Raw genomic sequence first — 17,512 nt, 5'->3', positions numbered from 1 at the left:
TTTCAAATTCGTTTATTATTATTGTTTAACCGCAAGCCGTTATCGTTACGGGAGAAGGACACAAACAGCCTGCCCAGGTGGACGCGCACGAACGCGACAACGAACGCGACAACGAACGTAGCGTGCGCATTCTAAAAATAGCTCACAGATGGTGAGCAGGTACCGCGGTTTTGAACTACAGTATTGAATTTGACAGAAAACAACAATGAAACGCCAGCAGAAGAATAGTCTAATGAGTTGGGTGAAAAAAAAGACAGGAGATGTGAGNTAAAATGTAAATTTGTTTTATAAAATGTAAATGTGTTTTATAAAATGTAAATTTGTCTCAAGCTTTGTTAAAGTGTTTCACACTTTGTAATTGTCCCTGTGTGCCTTGGCAGTCTCAGGTCTAATGAGTTGGGTAGAAAAAAAGACAGGAGATGTGAGTTGGTTTATTCAGTAAATTAGCTCGGGATAATTGGATGTTCTGTCTACACCTGTTGATGTGAGGCTAATGCAGGATTTGCTAGCTTGATGCTACCGGCATTTAGCGGCAGTGACTCAACAAATTGCCACTTAAAATGTATCGTCAGCAATGTATGACAAGCAGACTGCTTGTTTAATGTTAGACTCACACCAATAGCTCAATATGATCATAACACGATTGCTTTCATATCAGAGATCAGATGAGGTGGAGCTGCCTCCAGCAATAGAGGATGAGGCAGAGAGCACAGTGTTGCAGCAGGTATGTTATATGCTGTAGTCAGGTGATTTAAATGTATCAATGAAAGGAAGAAGTGTAGGCTACATGATAAGAAGGGAATACAGTTTGAATTAAAATAATAAAGTGTAACACTGTACTTTATTACTTTTTAATGTACAAATACTTTGTTACTGTATGATATCAATAACAATCATCCACAGCTCCTCTCTCTGCTCCAGAGGATAAAAAAAATGTGGGTGCCCCGAATTTTTTTTTCGGGATACCCGAGCAGCACCCTGCCAAGGCAGTACACCTAGGGGAAACACTGCTGTTCATTATCAGGTTCCTATTAGTATGTGTCCCTACTGTGACATGTCTCCGTGCTTTAATGTTCAAAAAGCTCTTTATTTGTCTCATACTGCCTGTGCTGCAGCACCTCTTTTCAACCTCTGTCTGAGAACAGCTCTGTTGTGATTGGTCAACTGCTTAGAGATGTCCCGTCTCATAGCCTATCACGTACAGTGCGATAGTCAATAGAAGTGCAAGTTTTTCTGAGTGATGTCACTATGTTCAGGAAGTAAACAAAGTAGTCTAATGGAGGCGGTTCAGGCCAGGGGGAGTGTGTGGAAAGAAACACTGTGATTTTAGCCTTTGCAGACCATTGACATGCACAGAAAGCTATAGAACACACTAGAGGGGAAACCTCCAAAAGCATAACAAATAATAAAGAGAAACAGTTTGAGTATGAAACACAAGAGAATGATTCCCTCCCTAAACACGTTTTATTTCCTGCTACAGGTCAGTGTTTCCTCTACATGAAGGTGATCGAGAGAGCAGCTTTCCCTGCCAGGATGTGGGAGAAGGTGAGCTTCATTCCTCTCTCAGTTAATGGGGTTTCTTTTTACGCAGAGATCTTTCTACCTGTATGTTTACTTAAACAAAAAAAACTAATTTGTTAGAATTCACTTGGTTATCTGAAAAATACAGACTATATACAGATTAAGATTTACATTTCCACTTGTATGTTTTGCACTGCTATCTTTTTTTGGTGTGGCAGTAGCTCAGGCTGTAGAGACTGGGGAGCCGGAGGGTGGCCGGTTCAAACCCCGAGAGACCATAGTAAGGAGAGTTGACTGGTACTTGGAGAGGTCCCAGTTCACCTCCTGGGCCCTGTGGTGCCCCCCCCCCCAGACTGCGCTTTACAATAGCTGCACAGGTCAAAGGGGAAGTCATGGTTCTGTTGGATTTGAGATCACTGTAATCTAAGTAAATGGACTTCACAAAAGTATATTCTTGCTTGGAAAATGTATTATTATTCCCTACTTAAGATTTGCTTTCTGGTGCCTTAGCAGCAGTTTTAGTTTGAGTTAAACATTTGATATATATTTGTGTGTGCGCAGGTGAAGCTCAGTAGGAACTACGAGAAGGCTCTGGAGCAGATCGACGAGAGTCTGATCTACTGGCCTCGATTCCTCCGTCATAAATGCAAACAGCGTTTCACCAAAATCACTCAGTACCTGATCCGCATGCGCAAACTGGTCCTCAAGAGACAGTAAGTACTGTTACTGTGATGCATAGTGCTGCTGAACACTGCATCACACACCACGTAGGAAGTGCTGAGCAGGAAGAAGGGCGCTCAGAACAGACAATAAAGCACCCTAATGTTATTTCCATATTATTTGAGTAAAACTGGAAACATGTTACCGGTTTCTCACGGGGTCCTGTGAGAGTGAACTCAAGAATAGAAACTTGTCTGACCACAAAATCATAAAAATAAAGCTTTATTGATCCCCGAGGAGAAATCCAGCTACAGCACCAAGACAGAAACGACAAGAGGCAAACACAGAAAATAAAGATTACTACACAACATGTTTTTAAGATTACATTTAAAAAATAGATGATTTGAAAACAAAAAATATCTCTACACAGTAGGTTTCCATCTCATCCTAACGTCAGCGTGAACACAACTTGAAGCTAACATCAAAAGCGCCTTCAGTGGAGAAATGTAGCGTGACTGTTGCACTGTGTTTCCAGGAGGAAGTTGGTCCCTCTCAGCAGGAAGGTGGAGAGGAGAGAGAAAAGGAAAGAGGTGAGCACTCCATGTTGTTCACTCCAACATTCAGGCTGCATCCACCTGTTCATTCTAATGTGTACTAATGTCTGTCGTCTGTAGGAGAAAGCTCTCATCGCTGCTCAGCTGGATAACGCCATCGAGAAGGAGCTTCTGGAGAGACTGAAGCAGGGAACGGTGCGACACACACACACTTTGAATATCTGTACATCGAGGCAAACTCAAGACATAGTTCACCTGGAACAAAACAATAACTTATTTAAAAGGAGATCAAGCAACTGCAAAGATGAAATGGTTAAGTTTTAGATAAGATGCAGAGAGCCATTTAGAGACCGATTTCTATCCTTACTTGTAATTAGAGTCTGAGAGTCATCTGTTTATAAACGTGTGTATGGTTAGAAACCTGAAATGTCTGGTTAAATCAAATTTAAGACACATTCTTCGACATAATCTACATCAGTTAAAACTCCACTGGTGATGTCCGGAGCTTCTTTTTTTCTTAAAAACAGCAGTTGCTACCATGTGACTAAATGAGACGACTAAACGTCATCACAGCGAACATTAGCCGCCTTTAGCTTAGAGGTTGTGATGCAATGTAGTTCTCTTATAGCGTCATGTTAGCTATTAGATATTGGGATTACACTTTAGCTTCAAAAACATGAAAGCAGTGTTAATATGTGGAGACTATCCTGCTGAACAAAACACGTGTCATTAACATGTTTTTACCACATCTTATCTGCATATTTTCCGGCTTATTATTCGGCTACTTACTAAATAAGTCAATGATTTGGCACAACAGATTCATTTCATTTGATTGCTTCTGCTAAGAAAGACATTTCTGTTTTTGAAGCAACGTAATTTATAATGACAGCAGCACTGGTGGAGTTTTTCTGTAACTGTCCAAGTATTCAACTATGTACCGTGTACTAGTTAGTAACGCTAACATACATTTGTTTGTGTTCTCAGTATGGAGACATCTACAACTTCCCAGTCCACGCCTTCGACAAAGCTCTGGAGCAGCAGGATGAGGAGAGCGAGGAAGAGGAGGAAGGAGAAGATGAAGAGGAGGAGGATGACGAGGTAATGAAGGATGCTTACATCAGATCAGCCTACACACAGACTACACACACTGTTTGAGTTTATATTCTCATGTGAACTTTATCCTTGTGTCTGCAGGGCGTTGGGAAGAGCGAGTTTGTCGCAGAAGAAGAGTTGGAGGAGAGCGACCTGAGCGACTTTGAGGTGAGTGGAGCTCAAAGGACTAATGTTTAAATCTGAACTCGGGGTGTACCGAATAGTTTGAACCTTTAAAAGATCCATTCATGACGTTGAGAGAATCAATATCAAACGTTTTTTTTCCCCAAGTGTGAGTTTAATCATGTTTAAATTGAACAACAGAAATGTTTTTGTTCTGAATGTTTTTGTTTCTTCCCTCAGGAAATGAATAAACTGAAGACGAGCAGCGACGAGGAGGAACAGGACGATGAGTCCAGTGGAGAGGAGGAAGAGGAGGAAGAAGAGGAGGAGGATGAGATGGAGGTCGAGACAAAGACGAAGGCGTCCTCCAAGTCTAAAGGCAAATCCCCAGCCAACGGCTCGACAGCGAGGAAGAAGCGAGCGTACGTGGAGATCGAGTACGAGACAGAGCCCGCCCCCAAGAGCAGAGCCACGTAGTGATGTCACTTCCTCTGCTGCCAGTCAAACTGCCTCTGCTGAGGTCATTAGTTTGCTCGTACAGACTGTGAATGGAAGTTTGTAAAAGGACACACAGGACGGATCTGACCTGGAATCAGATCGGAATATGAAACACCCAGAGTGACTTTAACTTTATTTTCTGATTAACATGGAGTTTTAAAAATGATTGCTTTATTTTCTTTTATATGTCAAGTCCATATTCCTGTTTGAAACCACAAAATAACAGATGTCAATAAATCCATTTTGGAAAAATATGTAAACCTGCTTATTAACTGTTTCTATAAATATCTTAATACTTCACCCTCAAAAATGACTTTTTTTTCTTCCTTAACAGTTTGAATACAGTAAAATAACTAAGTACTTCATGAATGGCTTTCTTGCTGAGAGTTAGATTGATTATCCAGCCAACTGCTTAGCTTAAATAAATCCAGAAAACTATCACTACCTCTTGTCATGATATATATCTTTATATATTTTGTATATGTATGAAAACCAGACCAAATCTACAGAGGGCATATGATTTTCTTGGGAGGTCACACAAAACCGTCATGTTCCACGGCCAGTGGCGGCGCCAGAGATTTTCTTTTGGGGGTGCTGTGGGGTAGCCTAACGTTTCATAGAGGGTGCTCAAACATGTAGGGTTTCCCATTAAGGTACCGGGCGCTACAGTGGAATATTCTACTGCAACACTCCCCACACGCACATACACAGTGTATCCGCGACTGTTACAATGAAGGCTCGTTAATCAGCTCAGGGGGGTCCGGGGCATGCATCCCCCGGGAAGATTTTTTTTAAATATTGAAGTTAAAAGCATCAATCTGGTGCACTTTGACAGCAAAATGAAGAGATCTATGGATACATCTTTCAACACGATATGAAACAGAACTGTAAACAGATTTACTATTTCTTTATGGATATTTTACAAATCACTCCCCTTTTAAACTGTATTCTTGTTTTACTGTCATAGTATTTCATAACTGTTTTTCATCTATTACTCTTACTATCTGACATCACATACATCGTAGCATTAAAGTTCACAGTTTATAATTACATTTTTTTAATTTTTATAAATAATATAAAACGTGCTTATTGGGGGAGGGCAGGAATGTCAAATGGGAGGGCCTGGCGAAGGCATTGCAAGTGGGTCGCCAAATACAAAAAAAAAATCACAAACATGGACAATAATAGGAGAGGACATTCCCATCTCAGTCAGACAAAAACAGAAGAAATAAAGACACAGTCAGTAGGATCACTTCAACATTTCACAAACAAAAATAGGTTGACAACCAAATGCCACCAAAAACACAACATGGCAAGCATATTTATTGTTCCTTTAATCCCACTCTTCGTTAGAGCTAATTATTTCCCATTTCATGGTGTGATGAGCCACCCTTTGCTTTTTTGTTGCAGTAATTTTTTCAAAAGTAAATTGTATTTTGAATCTACTCTTCAAACACCTTAAATTAAGATTACTCCTTGATTGACTTTTAAAAATATGTATTTTAGCCAGAAGAATAGTTGTATGTATTAACTGTGTGCGGTCTTCATCTAAAAGCCCAAATAAAATACTGAAGGGTGAAAATGTAAATTCAATATTTGCCGCCAAATAATTTGCAAAACATTATGATTTGTGTGGAAACATTTCATTATTAAGATTTTTTTTTATTTTAACCTATTTTCCTTTCTCTTTATTGATCCTCCTTAGCAACGGTCATTACAGTCCTTGACAGCAGTCTGTTCTACTGGATTAACAACATGTTGCATGTTCTGAATTGACCAATCAGAACTTTATTTAGTNCATCCAGTTATTTTAGCCGGGCCGGCTAAAATGATTGGTCGTGCTTTTTACAGTACCACGGCTTCCACAGATTTTTTGTCAAAGCACTTAAGATATTCATTGCTATCGGGATGTTAAGAGCATTCCATGGAATATAACAAAAAGTGTATCTCGAGCCGGTTTCTCAAACTTACATACCCCACCTTTAACTATCTTTGGGTTCTACAGTAGATGTAAACAAATATCGAGGAAATGTAACTTAAGCTGTGAGAAATATTACCAAAATGTTATACAGATGTATCGCTGAACAATTTTGTTTGAGTGGTCAAATGGATGGAGTCAAATAAAGAATCCTGCCAGAAAAACAGGTCACATCATTAAAGACTATTTCGACATCTTGGAAAACACTAAATATTGTTTTTGCTGAGTTTCATGAGAAAGTTGATAAATTGTTTTGTCTGCACATTAGTTCTAACACTAGAGCCCAGAGGCAGTTAGCTTAAACAGCAAAAAGACACTTTGTGTACCACAAAAAATATAGAACATGTCAGCCAGGCTATCTGTTTCCCATTGATTTCAGTCTTTATGCTAAACTAAGCTGAGCTACTCCACTTCCAGCTAAAGCGTAAATTATCGTTAACATACAAAAGCAAACTTTGTATGAGAAAAAAACAAACAGATAATGATGACTCCAGTAGGTGTTGGTTGCAAACATAGTTACTGTGAATTTTTTTAATTAAAAAAATACTAATTTCAAATAAAATAAATGTTACAGCATGACATTTCAACATCTTTGCCACCAATCATCACTCTCTTTCTCCCCCATTTCCCTCTCTGACACTCTCCATTCCCTATCCATCAACTGCTGCTGTTTCAGCATCATTATGATTTGCACAAAAAAAAAGTTTGTCATGGGTGTCAAGGTAACTGTCAAACTTGTCTCTCTCTCTTCTCCTCCTCTGTTGTTATGCTCGGTCCCTCCTCCCCTTGTGTCGGGGCAGCGATATTGCCTGAGACAGGCCAGGTTCAGACTGGCGAGCGTTGCTGATTGAAGTAGAGAAAAAAATGCCGGAAGGTTGCAGGGGTGAGAGGCAACAGTAGGGGAGAGATGGAGGCGCAGCGAGAGGATTCAACAAGGAGAGAGGTAAGAGGGAGTGCACAAGAGTACGGAGAAGATAGGGGGCTAAAGGTGAACAGAGGAGGCAAAGGGAATGAGGAATGCTGAGTGAGGATGAGAAGTGGTAATGCAAAGTCACAGTATCTGTAAACTGCTGCGTCGACTGTCTGACTTGTCTAATCCCACCAAAAACAAAGCATCCTGACGTGGGCCTAACACGATACCCTGAGGAACTGATTCCAGACAAGGTGAAAAGGTGATGCTGCTGGGGAGTGATGCAAGATGATAAACGAGCAGATTCAAAGTGATGTAACAATTACATGGGAAGATTGGGATGAAGTGCAGGAACTGGAGTGTTAATTTTAAAGCAGTTTTCTTATTACATGAACAAGACTTTGGCAGTAATTGGCGATATTCGACATGAACTGCAACACGCTGTGCAAGTATTTCTGTGTGCAATTCAACACGATGGGGCTTGGGTTGCGTGCACGACATATAAGTTTGACATTTAAACACTGTATCTGTTGAACATCACTATATTTATGTCGAAATGGAGAGTAACACGTTCAACATCACAGTATATTAGCTCTGCGATAAATGTTTCCTTCGAAAATCGTATAATCCTCGTTTCACAGTGATTGTGTCCAAGACAGAGAGTAAAAAGAGAAACAGGGAGAAATGGTGATGCTCATGTCAGCGGGAGTGTGACAGAGGGACACAGAGAGGAGAATATTATGTGTGAGTGTGTGGATTAATGGCAGACTGAAAAGGCTAGGTGTGTGTATGACCCGGGTTCTGTCTACAGAGGCCTAGCTCATTGTTTGGAGCGAACACAAGGCCAAGCCTTACAACTGATAGAGGCGGAGAGGCGGCAAAGTGAAGAGGGCCAGTTCCCTTTAGGATGCTCACACAATCCCCGTCTAATATAGTTGGCAGATATTCCTATTCAAGACAGCATGCAACGCTTGTATAGTCTGATAAAGATATGAAGGTCTGAGCCACTGCATTCAGAAGGTTATTTTTTCTTAGTGTTACTGCAGAGGAACTGTTCTATTTTCGATTTGAATAATGCCGTCAAAGAAATTCAAGCTCAATTGGATCACTACTTCACTGCTTTTTACTATCACTCATGTCTACACTCAACTTCTCCACACAGAATAAAGCTTTTTGATGGGTACTCAAGGCTATGCAACATTTGAGCGTGTGGTATTTGAGTGGTAGAAGAAGTTATACATAAATGATACTTCAAAAATGGGTTGGGTTTCATTTAGTAACACTAAGAGAACAAAAAGGAGCCGGTTAGCATGTCAACTTTGCTTTTCAGTTTACTCCCTTATAAACAGCCATGCAATTTGTGGTAAGTTAAAGTATAGATTATATATATAGCTGCTCTGCTATCTCTAACAAATATAAAAAAAAATGTTTCTTTGGATATATTTTCTATGATATCGTCAATGCACTAAAAATAAATATTTTAATCAAATGTAGTTAATTATTTTGGCAGTCACTTTATTTAAACTTGCATTTTCCCATTCAATATGAAAGATAACATGCTAGAGGCAGCCAATGGTTAATAATGCAAGGACGTAATGGATACAAATAATTTAAAACGTTTTAGTTAATAGCTTCACATCCCCATTTAGACTGTTGATTGCCATGCCGTGCTAAGCAAATGTCGACATTTTTGTAATAATTGCTTGCAAATATTTCACACTACAACCTTCAGTCTTGAATCGTTTTTTAAATCAAAAAGGTTTAGAGGGATTTTGAGTGAAACTTCTAAAAACGGAAAGACATCTGAAGTATGACAGGAAGCAGCAACTTGATACACTTAAAAGATTGGGAACCATTGGTTTAATCCTAAGAAACGTATTATATATTTTTAATAAGCTTATCATATTTGTCAAATAAAGTACTACAGCTGCAACTTATGATTCAAACTGTCAGTATCAAATAATCGGCCGATTTGAAAAGTTCCAAATCAGAAGATATTCAGTTCCAAAACGCATAAGATCATTTAAGGTTATTTTCTGACTTTTATTGCAATAAATTGTCAAATATTTTACAGATCACAAGGAGTTCAAGTCATCAAAGCCAATGCCGATTAGCATTAGCGCTCGGCAGTGGTTGTTTGCGCTAAACAGCTCCCAGCCTGGTAAATACACCCGTCCATATGGAAAAGGACCATATTTCAGAACCTGAAAATGTCACAGTATCCTTTTTAACAGCCATGCTAATGCTGCCACACTGAGCTACTTGCTAATTTCATGCTCCACGCAACAGGGATAATTTGGTGTCTGTCTGCCTGTGTGTATGCCGGGAAGGAAAGGCATGTTTCTGTCTATGTGTGTGTTTCGCTCTTTTTCCCTCTCACGTAGTCTTGAGATCAATAGTGACGAATAGGAAAACAAAATGAAAATCAGACTGAGGGCGAAATGTTTTTTTTAAAAGGAAAAGACAGGAGAAAAATACAAAACTGAAGATGAGGTTGAAGGTAAAAAGACAAAAAGAGAAAGACAGAGAAAGCCTGTCTTGTGCTGGATCAGGCCACTGAACAGATGGCCGCACCACAGAGAGAAGACCACAGCGGAGACATTACAACGATTAGGTTAAAATCTCCCTTGGAAGACACACAGGCACGCACGCACGCACAGTGGCAAAGGGCAAGGTCTTTCTGTTTATTATCTGCATTTGTGAACGACCAAAACATGCTAGGGTTTTTTTTCCCGCCAATGCGAAAATGTTTCTTTCTTTCTTTGCCTGATTTATCGACACATGCGTTGCGGATTTGTCAAAAAAGTCGCATTAATCTAGCTCAGAAATCCAGTTATTTGGGACACGAATGAATAATGCATATTTTCTGGTTTGAAAATGGGCCTTAACAACAACTGAATAACCAAACGGGTGAGGAAACACAGGAAAACATTCTGACAAAGGAAGGAGCACACGCTTACAAAGCCTTTGATATCATGTGTTACGAAAAAAATTCTAGTCAAGGACAATTTATGAATCCTTAAGGATTTGGAGGGAAAGATAGGATAGAGGAGTATACTTAGGATGCGTTACAAAGAAAGGATATCAAAGCAGAGAGGACACACAAGGAGAAAAAGTTATAAAAAAGGACAGTAGAAGAGGACAGAGTAGAAGGGACGAGTAGTGTTGCTGACAGCTCTGCTGAAAGTTTCATGAGTGCAAATGGCCTCATATACCTACCAGGTGACAGAAGGTGTCGTGCGTGTTTGTGTGATGTCTTAATGGGCGTGTTATGGGGGGACACGATCCAAAGGACATTGTAAAACATCAAATATTTAAAGGATGGGTTACAAGTACAAGGCACAACAACTCTCTTTAAAAATGCATTACTTGTTTCTGTTTTAGACACAATGCAGCATGGTGTACGCATAAGTACTCGTGTTTGACGATAGATTGTCTCAGAAAGAAATGCCATAAGTCTAATTTCGCCTAAACCCAAACTGTTCCCACAATGGAGCTGCCGAGTGCTTTGAACCTAAATCCTTTTGGACCATGTGGCTTAAATAAGGCCAGATGTATGGATTTGTACGATTGCATTAGTATACGGATGCAGCGCAACAGTTCTGCCACCAAACTTTCTTGTGGTCAGTAGCCATTGGGAAAAACACCCATAAAACCTTGACGTGAGTTACAACTTTCCCTGGATCACTGTTGCTGTGTGTGTGGAGGCGTCTTAAAGTAGGGATGAAAGCAGAATAAATCAGCAAAATAATTCTAAATCATAATGAATACAACTTAAACTGCCCAGGGGTGTTAACTCATCCATCACTGTAGCCACTGTGCTGACGCTGTCAATGCTTAAGTTACGCTCAGGAAAGGAGACATGAAATGTAACTGAAAGTCCGGACAAGGTATTATTTTTTTTATGACGCTGTAAATCCATTTCTTTCTAAGCATTACTTTCTAAGCATTACTTTCTGTTCCCTGTCTATATTTCTATGCCAGTCTCTCTGGATTGCTTTCCAACCTTTCCGGCTTTTTCCTTGAGTAGAATAATGATTAGTTTTGTCTCTGAGCTCTTCACTGCAGACAAAAATGAACTGCTTGTTACTATGGACACCGTGCAAAGCTCATGTATAGTGGAGACCATTAGACAGCGTTCTAACCACAAGCCTCAGGTAATTACGTGTTCATTTCTTTTTTTGTATTGAGTAATGTAAAGGGCACCAACTCTGATTCCAATGTATGTCTCTTCATGCCTGTCCAAGAAAATATTTCTTCAGATAACCACTTCTCTACGCCTTCTCACTTACCCTGTCAATTAATGAATCAAAGTTCATACTATCTACACCTAACCACACCTGCAAGACGTTCCTACTGAGTTCTACACCTCGAGATATTTCTGTCTCTACTATCTACCAATTGGCTTTGGTTCTGTCGAAAGAAAAAAAAGAACATTCCTAAACGGGAGAGCACTGGCCTTTGTTGTAAGGACTGATTCAACCCTCCAGAGTAAAGCATAATGCTATCAGTAATTATGAGCGATGGCTGACCAGGAAGTGGGTTCATGAAGACAGAGTGGTACTGTTGGGTCCGCCGAAGCGTCCTTTCTCGATCCCAGGTGTCCACATAAGTCATGGGGGTGCACTTAAACTCTAGGACTTAAAGTGTTTTGGACTTCTTTCAGGTTTGCTAGTAGCTGCAACAAAACCGTCTTATGTACAGTAATTGAGAAAAAAGACATTGAAGAGCATCTTGGGGATCATTTACTGTAAGTACGCTTACAGCAATATGGATCATTGGAGACATTGGTAGGGCTAACATTTATTGGTTTGAAATTCTTAAACCAAATGATTACAATTAGGTAATTATGTCTCAAAAGTTGCACCCTTTGCTTGCAGTAAGGTAAAACATGATATCGTTTTTTTTTTTATCCTCAAGCCGCCAATAAGGTTCTATCAGCATTCAGGAGACAAACTACAATTGACACCATAATGAGGTTGGTGTTTTAATTCAAGTAAAGCAAAAAAAGGGAAATACCATCCTTGCTGTAACGTGGCTCTTACCTGTCAGTTGCAATCTTTCTCATTCTGTCCAAAGTTCAGTCAGCTAAAGTTCACAAAGCTTTAGACTCATGAAGATTTAGAGTCATTCAGTGTTCATCCATGCAAGCTAGGGTTGATTGAAGACTGAAGAATGAGCACTACGAATTGGCATTATTTAAATATTTTAAGTCTTAAAAAAACTGTCTATTTTTACTTTGCACTGTCAACCCTTTCTTTCATCCCTGTCTTATACTACCCCACTTTACTCTTTTATCTCGTACCCATCTCCATTTGCTTCCTCTTGCCCATTTACTCACTCCTCAAGGTCTTCTGCAGCACTCAACTGCAATCCAAAAAGTGCATAATTTACATGGTTTCAAATAATGCATTGGCGTAAATGGGGAAAAAAACTATACCACATTATAGGTTTATGAGATTTGACCGGATTTGGTTAAACACAACATTGGTTAGCCATTATAATTGCCCTCATGTGTCCATAACAATAAACCGTGATGAATTATGCAACACTGCTATTTTCAGTCTCTATTTGTTTGTATCTATAGCCTTTACTTGGGCGGGAAGCTTAGATTTATCAACAGATTTCAATTTGGCTAAATCTGGCAAGCCATATTAGGATTTATTTTATGTTTAATCCGCCTAAGAGCAAGATCAGTGGCTTTGGACAAGCTTTGAGTGAGATAGGACGCATATATGAGGATCATTCTAATGCAGAACCCACATTGATTTTTTCTTGAATAGATATTGTGAGTATTCTTAATTTTTATTCCAGGATACTTCTATGAAAAAATAAATATTAGTAGTAATCAAGTGTAAAATATCGTGACGCAATGTTATTTCATTGTAGTGTTGCCCCTCCCCCTTGTCTGGTTATTAAAACATGAATAACAAGTCCAAAAGGTATTTATAAGTTCACTGTATTCAGTTTTTTTTTTTACAAAAAGGTCTCATATCGTTGTTTTTCTTAAAGCAGTATTTATTTTACCTTTATTTAACCAGTATCTTCAGTAGGGAGTCATTTTAATACCGCACGACCCTAAAACAAGTTTCACACAGTGACTTCACAGCTATTGTAATGACAGACTTAAGATTTACAGTTTCCAATGTCATCTCACAAACACAAATATAGAAGGGTAAATATTACGAGAACATATCTTTTCCAATCCCATTTCTACGAGAAATTAAAATATGCAGAGAAAAACAATGAAACCCTGATTGATGCTGGTGATGCTGAGAAGCAGCAGCAGAAAGAACAACGGGGGTTGACAGCCGTTTTACATACACATGTTTGTGCAACAAGCTTCCACAGTTGGAATTTGCCACCGATGGAGAAGTTCATTTTGAACTCTACCTCAACTGTTCATTCATCTTCACGGTTTCACTCTCGACTTTCCCCATCTACTCAAACACCGCAATCGTACACCTTACACTCTCAACCTCTGAATCAGCTGGAAAATCCATGACATGTACTCGAGACCTCAAGCATGTGTTCCAGCCTGTGCACACACCCCACAGAATCAATAGCAAACATTAGTGTGTTATTGACAACGCCAACTGAGGTTAACAATCTGGTGTAACTGTAGGCGAAGCCGTGTGGCAGCGGAATGAGCAGGTCCACATGTGGTTGAAAGGCATTAAAGAGGCCCCATTATGCTTTGGGGGTTTTCCCTTTCCTGTAGTGTGTTCTATAGATTTTTGTGAATGTAAAGGCTAAAATCCTAAAGTTCCTAACATAAAAGCACAACACGTATCACAGTAGAGGCACAAAATACAAATATCAAACTGATAATGAGCATAATGTCCTCTTTATAATACTGCTCTTGCATTTCAATGTAAGACTTTAATTGTCATTTGTACATAGCTACAGTGTAGTTATTATGACAATGAACACCTTAGGTCACAGGCTCCTCCAACAGTGCACACAATAAAACTGATAATAGTTAAAGTAAATAAAATATAATATAATATAAATAGTGCAGAATAGTCTATATACAAGTAATTGGAATATTGACATATATACATTGCAATATTCCAATTACTTGGTTTATTTGCACTTCTAGGGTGACACAGTAACAGGCTTTACTTACACACACACACACATTAACAGAGCAGCAGCCATACAATTAAACCACAAGTTAAAAACTTTTGTTTCATGCATGAAAGGGGCATCATTGTAACTATTAATTCATCTTTTACAACCCCTCCCTTTTGAATCCTATTCCCTTTTTTTTCTCTGAACAAATTAAGTCAGGCTCTTTAGCTAACAAATACATGTGTCAGTAGCATGGCTGCATGATGCTCTGTGTAATCAGGACCATCACAGAGAAAGCTGTCATGATTGTAAAAAATAATAATACCTGTATTATGTTGCACCATAGCGCTTGGATTGGCTGGGATACAATGGATGGAATTACAAAAGCATCACTTCTGAGGCAATCATAGATGTCATTATCAGACAATATGGTCGCTTCTGAGAATCCCATGCAGAGCCAGAAAAGGACACATAACAAAAAGCCCAATAACAGTTGCTGTGTGTGTGTGTGTGTGTGTGTGTGTGTGTGTGTGTGTGTGTGTGTGTGTGTGTGTGTGTGTGTGTGTGTGTGTGTGTGTGTGTGTGTGTGTGTGTGTGTGTACCTGGTATGTGTCCCACAGTCTGATTGTGCAGCGCAGTGGCAGCTCCCTCATCAGGAGGTTGTTCATCCAACGGAAGGCGAACTGCAGGTACTCCACCTCGTACTGCTGCATGTGGCGGTGCACGGACTCTGCCAAAATAATACAAATCCAAATTAAAAAACACAATACGACAGATTTATTAAAGTTCCACTGCTTTGTCCGAATACCAGCGAGAGAAAACCGACGTCTCTAAAGCCAGTCCTCGAGGCAATAGTAATGGTGACAGTAACAAGTGTGAGGATAGACAGATTCCTCTTTGTTAATAACTACTGCAGTCAGTGTCACACACACTTCCTCATAAAAGAGATGTAATTACAGAGCTATCACAATTGTCAGAGAAAAGCCACACAGCAAACTGAGAGGAGAAAAGCGAGTGTGTTTGTTGTTAAATAAAAAACAGCCCAGTGATGAACGGAGAGCATTTTACTGTAGGTCAACATCTAGGAGCGAGGACATGTTTATGTAAGGTGTGAAGCGCATGTTCACAATTTCTTTTTCACATTATTGCTTTCACTTGGAGTCGATTAATAATGTATTTTTTGTTTATCTCTGTCATGCAAGGTCAATATGTGCAAAACGCCCTGTAGGGTTTTAATAAAATTGTTGTAAATATTGCATAAGCGCAACACTCATTTCAACTCTTTAGTATACAGATATGTATGTGATTTATTGAATAAAACCATAGATACTGTTACTAGGGACACTTATCTATTCTCCTATAACTTAAACCCAAGACACTTTGCCTTTTGAATGTGTAACAATAAATGATTCCTCCGCAGAAAAGGGATTTGGCAGTTGCTAAAATGCATGTTTTTATGTATATATTTCAACAAGGACCATGCATACAAGTACATTAATATCAGAAAAGAGAAGATATGAATTATGCCAGATTATAGCTAATAGCTCATTTTCATCTGCAGTCCTCAGGCAGGTACATAACAATCAGCAAACACTAAAAACATTGCATAATCTTTATCACACAAACAATTATAAAATATGATTTAAGAACAGGTCAATCAAATAATACATACTACAGTTCAAATATAATTCAATTAAAATACAGTTAAAATGCAAAAACTCAGATTACAGTGTAATTGATGTTGGTATGACTGGTGTTTCTAAGGAGTATGTCAAATAGTTGATTACCTATCTCTGGAATATTAATAATGCCTCCATAATTTTGTATTTAGTCTTTTAAGGCTGCTGCTGCCAAACCTCAAGCGAAGCAAGGGCTTATAAAGAAATGACATTAATTGATGAAATTGGCCGTTTATTGGAAAGAGAATTACTAACCCGTCATCACTGTGACGATACAGACTTTGGCACAAGAAGAAGCAAAAGTTCCTTTCCTTTTCCCCATTAAGAAAAGGCTGGCAATATATCAATGTATCCCCTACAAGAAACCCAGTGAAAAGTCCACAACATATAATGTGTTTGTACATTTATCTTTAAGATATAATATAAGATAGATCTGAATCTTCAGTTCAAAATGAGTTTTTAGCAAACGTTATTCTCACAAGAACAATGTAAGCTAAACAATGCCCATGTTTATTGCAATGAGAAAACATGTCCGTTTGTGTTACTGGCTTTTTGATGCATTTGTTTTTATTTGGAAAAGAAATGTCTTACGATAGGAGGTATGATGGAGTTCTATGTGAACAATAGTGTATTTAACTTAACTCTGGTGCCGATAGCAGCTGAAAATTAACACAATAACCAGTCAAGGCTGCAGTTTGAACTCAGTTTGTCTCATTAGGCTGGATTTTTCCAAATATAAACATGGCTTGGCTTTTAGACGCGTTCATACGTCTCCTTTTACCCATGACATATGTTTCGTTTCCTCCTTTTTTTCTATGATTGGTTCATTTGATGTCCTCACTTGGAACAAACCACCCAGAGAGAGAACCATACGTTGCGTGTGGCGATCGCAATATGTTCTCAGCGTGGAGTTCAAACACCAGCGTCAGTGTCGCGGCACGAACACTCGGTGACGAGAATGAAATGAGGGGAAGAAATGTCAGTTGGAAATGTGCCGCATATACCAGGCTGTGACACTGACGACGGCTGCCTTTGTTCGCCTCTCTCTTCATGATAAATGTTTGTTTTATGCTTCTTTACATAACAAAAGATTAAAAATACCACTTGGTATTCAGCGCCTCCCTTATTCAGAGTTATCAAACCTATGACACTCATTCTCTCACACACGCACATTTTACAATAGAGCTGTAATTAAAGAGCTGTCTATGATAAAAAGCCAGTTAGGGAAGAACTATTGCATCCCCTCACTCTGTGCTCTTCATCAGGGCTGAATGACACACACACACACACACACACACACACACACACACACACACACACACACACACACACACACACACACACACACACACACACACACACACACACACACACACACACTACTACTACTACTACTAATATAGTGTACTACTACGTAAGTTAA

At 39.2% G+C, this 17,512-nt stretch overlaps 1 protein-coding gene across 1 annotated transcript in view; it reads left to right on the top strand.

Moving 5' to 3' along the window:
• The window catches only part of LOC104959449 (MAK16 homolog (S. cerevisiae)), a 48,451-nt gene extending 43,570 nt beyond the window's left edge, over nt 1–4,881 (top strand). The window contains exons 3-9 of the mRNA XM_010787345.1: nt 1,481–1,545; nt 2,083–2,234; nt 2,717–2,771; nt 2,856–2,930; nt 3,720–3,833; nt 3,930–3,995; nt 4,191–4,881. Of these exons, the coding sequence (XP_010785647.1) occupies nt 1,481–1,545; nt 2,083–2,234; nt 2,717–2,771; nt 2,856–2,930; nt 3,720–3,833; nt 3,930–3,995; nt 4,191–4,427 (764 nt within the window). The 3' untranslated portion in view covers nt 4,428–4,881. The remainder of the gene's footprint in view (nt 1–1,480; nt 1,546–2,082; nt 2,235–2,716; nt 2,772–2,855; nt 2,931–3,719; nt 3,834–3,929; nt 3,996–4,190) is intronic.
• Nucleotides 4,882–17,512: the final 12,631 nt, after the last annotated feature.

This window comes from Notothenia coriiceps, unplaced genomic scaffold (assembly GCF_000735185.1).
Source record: "Notothenia coriiceps isolate Sejong01 unplaced genomic scaffold, NC01 NC01_scaffold00030217, whole genome shotgun sequence".
In the NCBI taxonomy this organism is placed as follows: Eukaryota; Metazoa; Chordata; class Actinopteri; order Perciformes; family Nototheniidae; genus Notothenia; species Notothenia coriiceps.
This window is presented reverse-complemented; position numbering and strand designations above follow the sequence as displayed.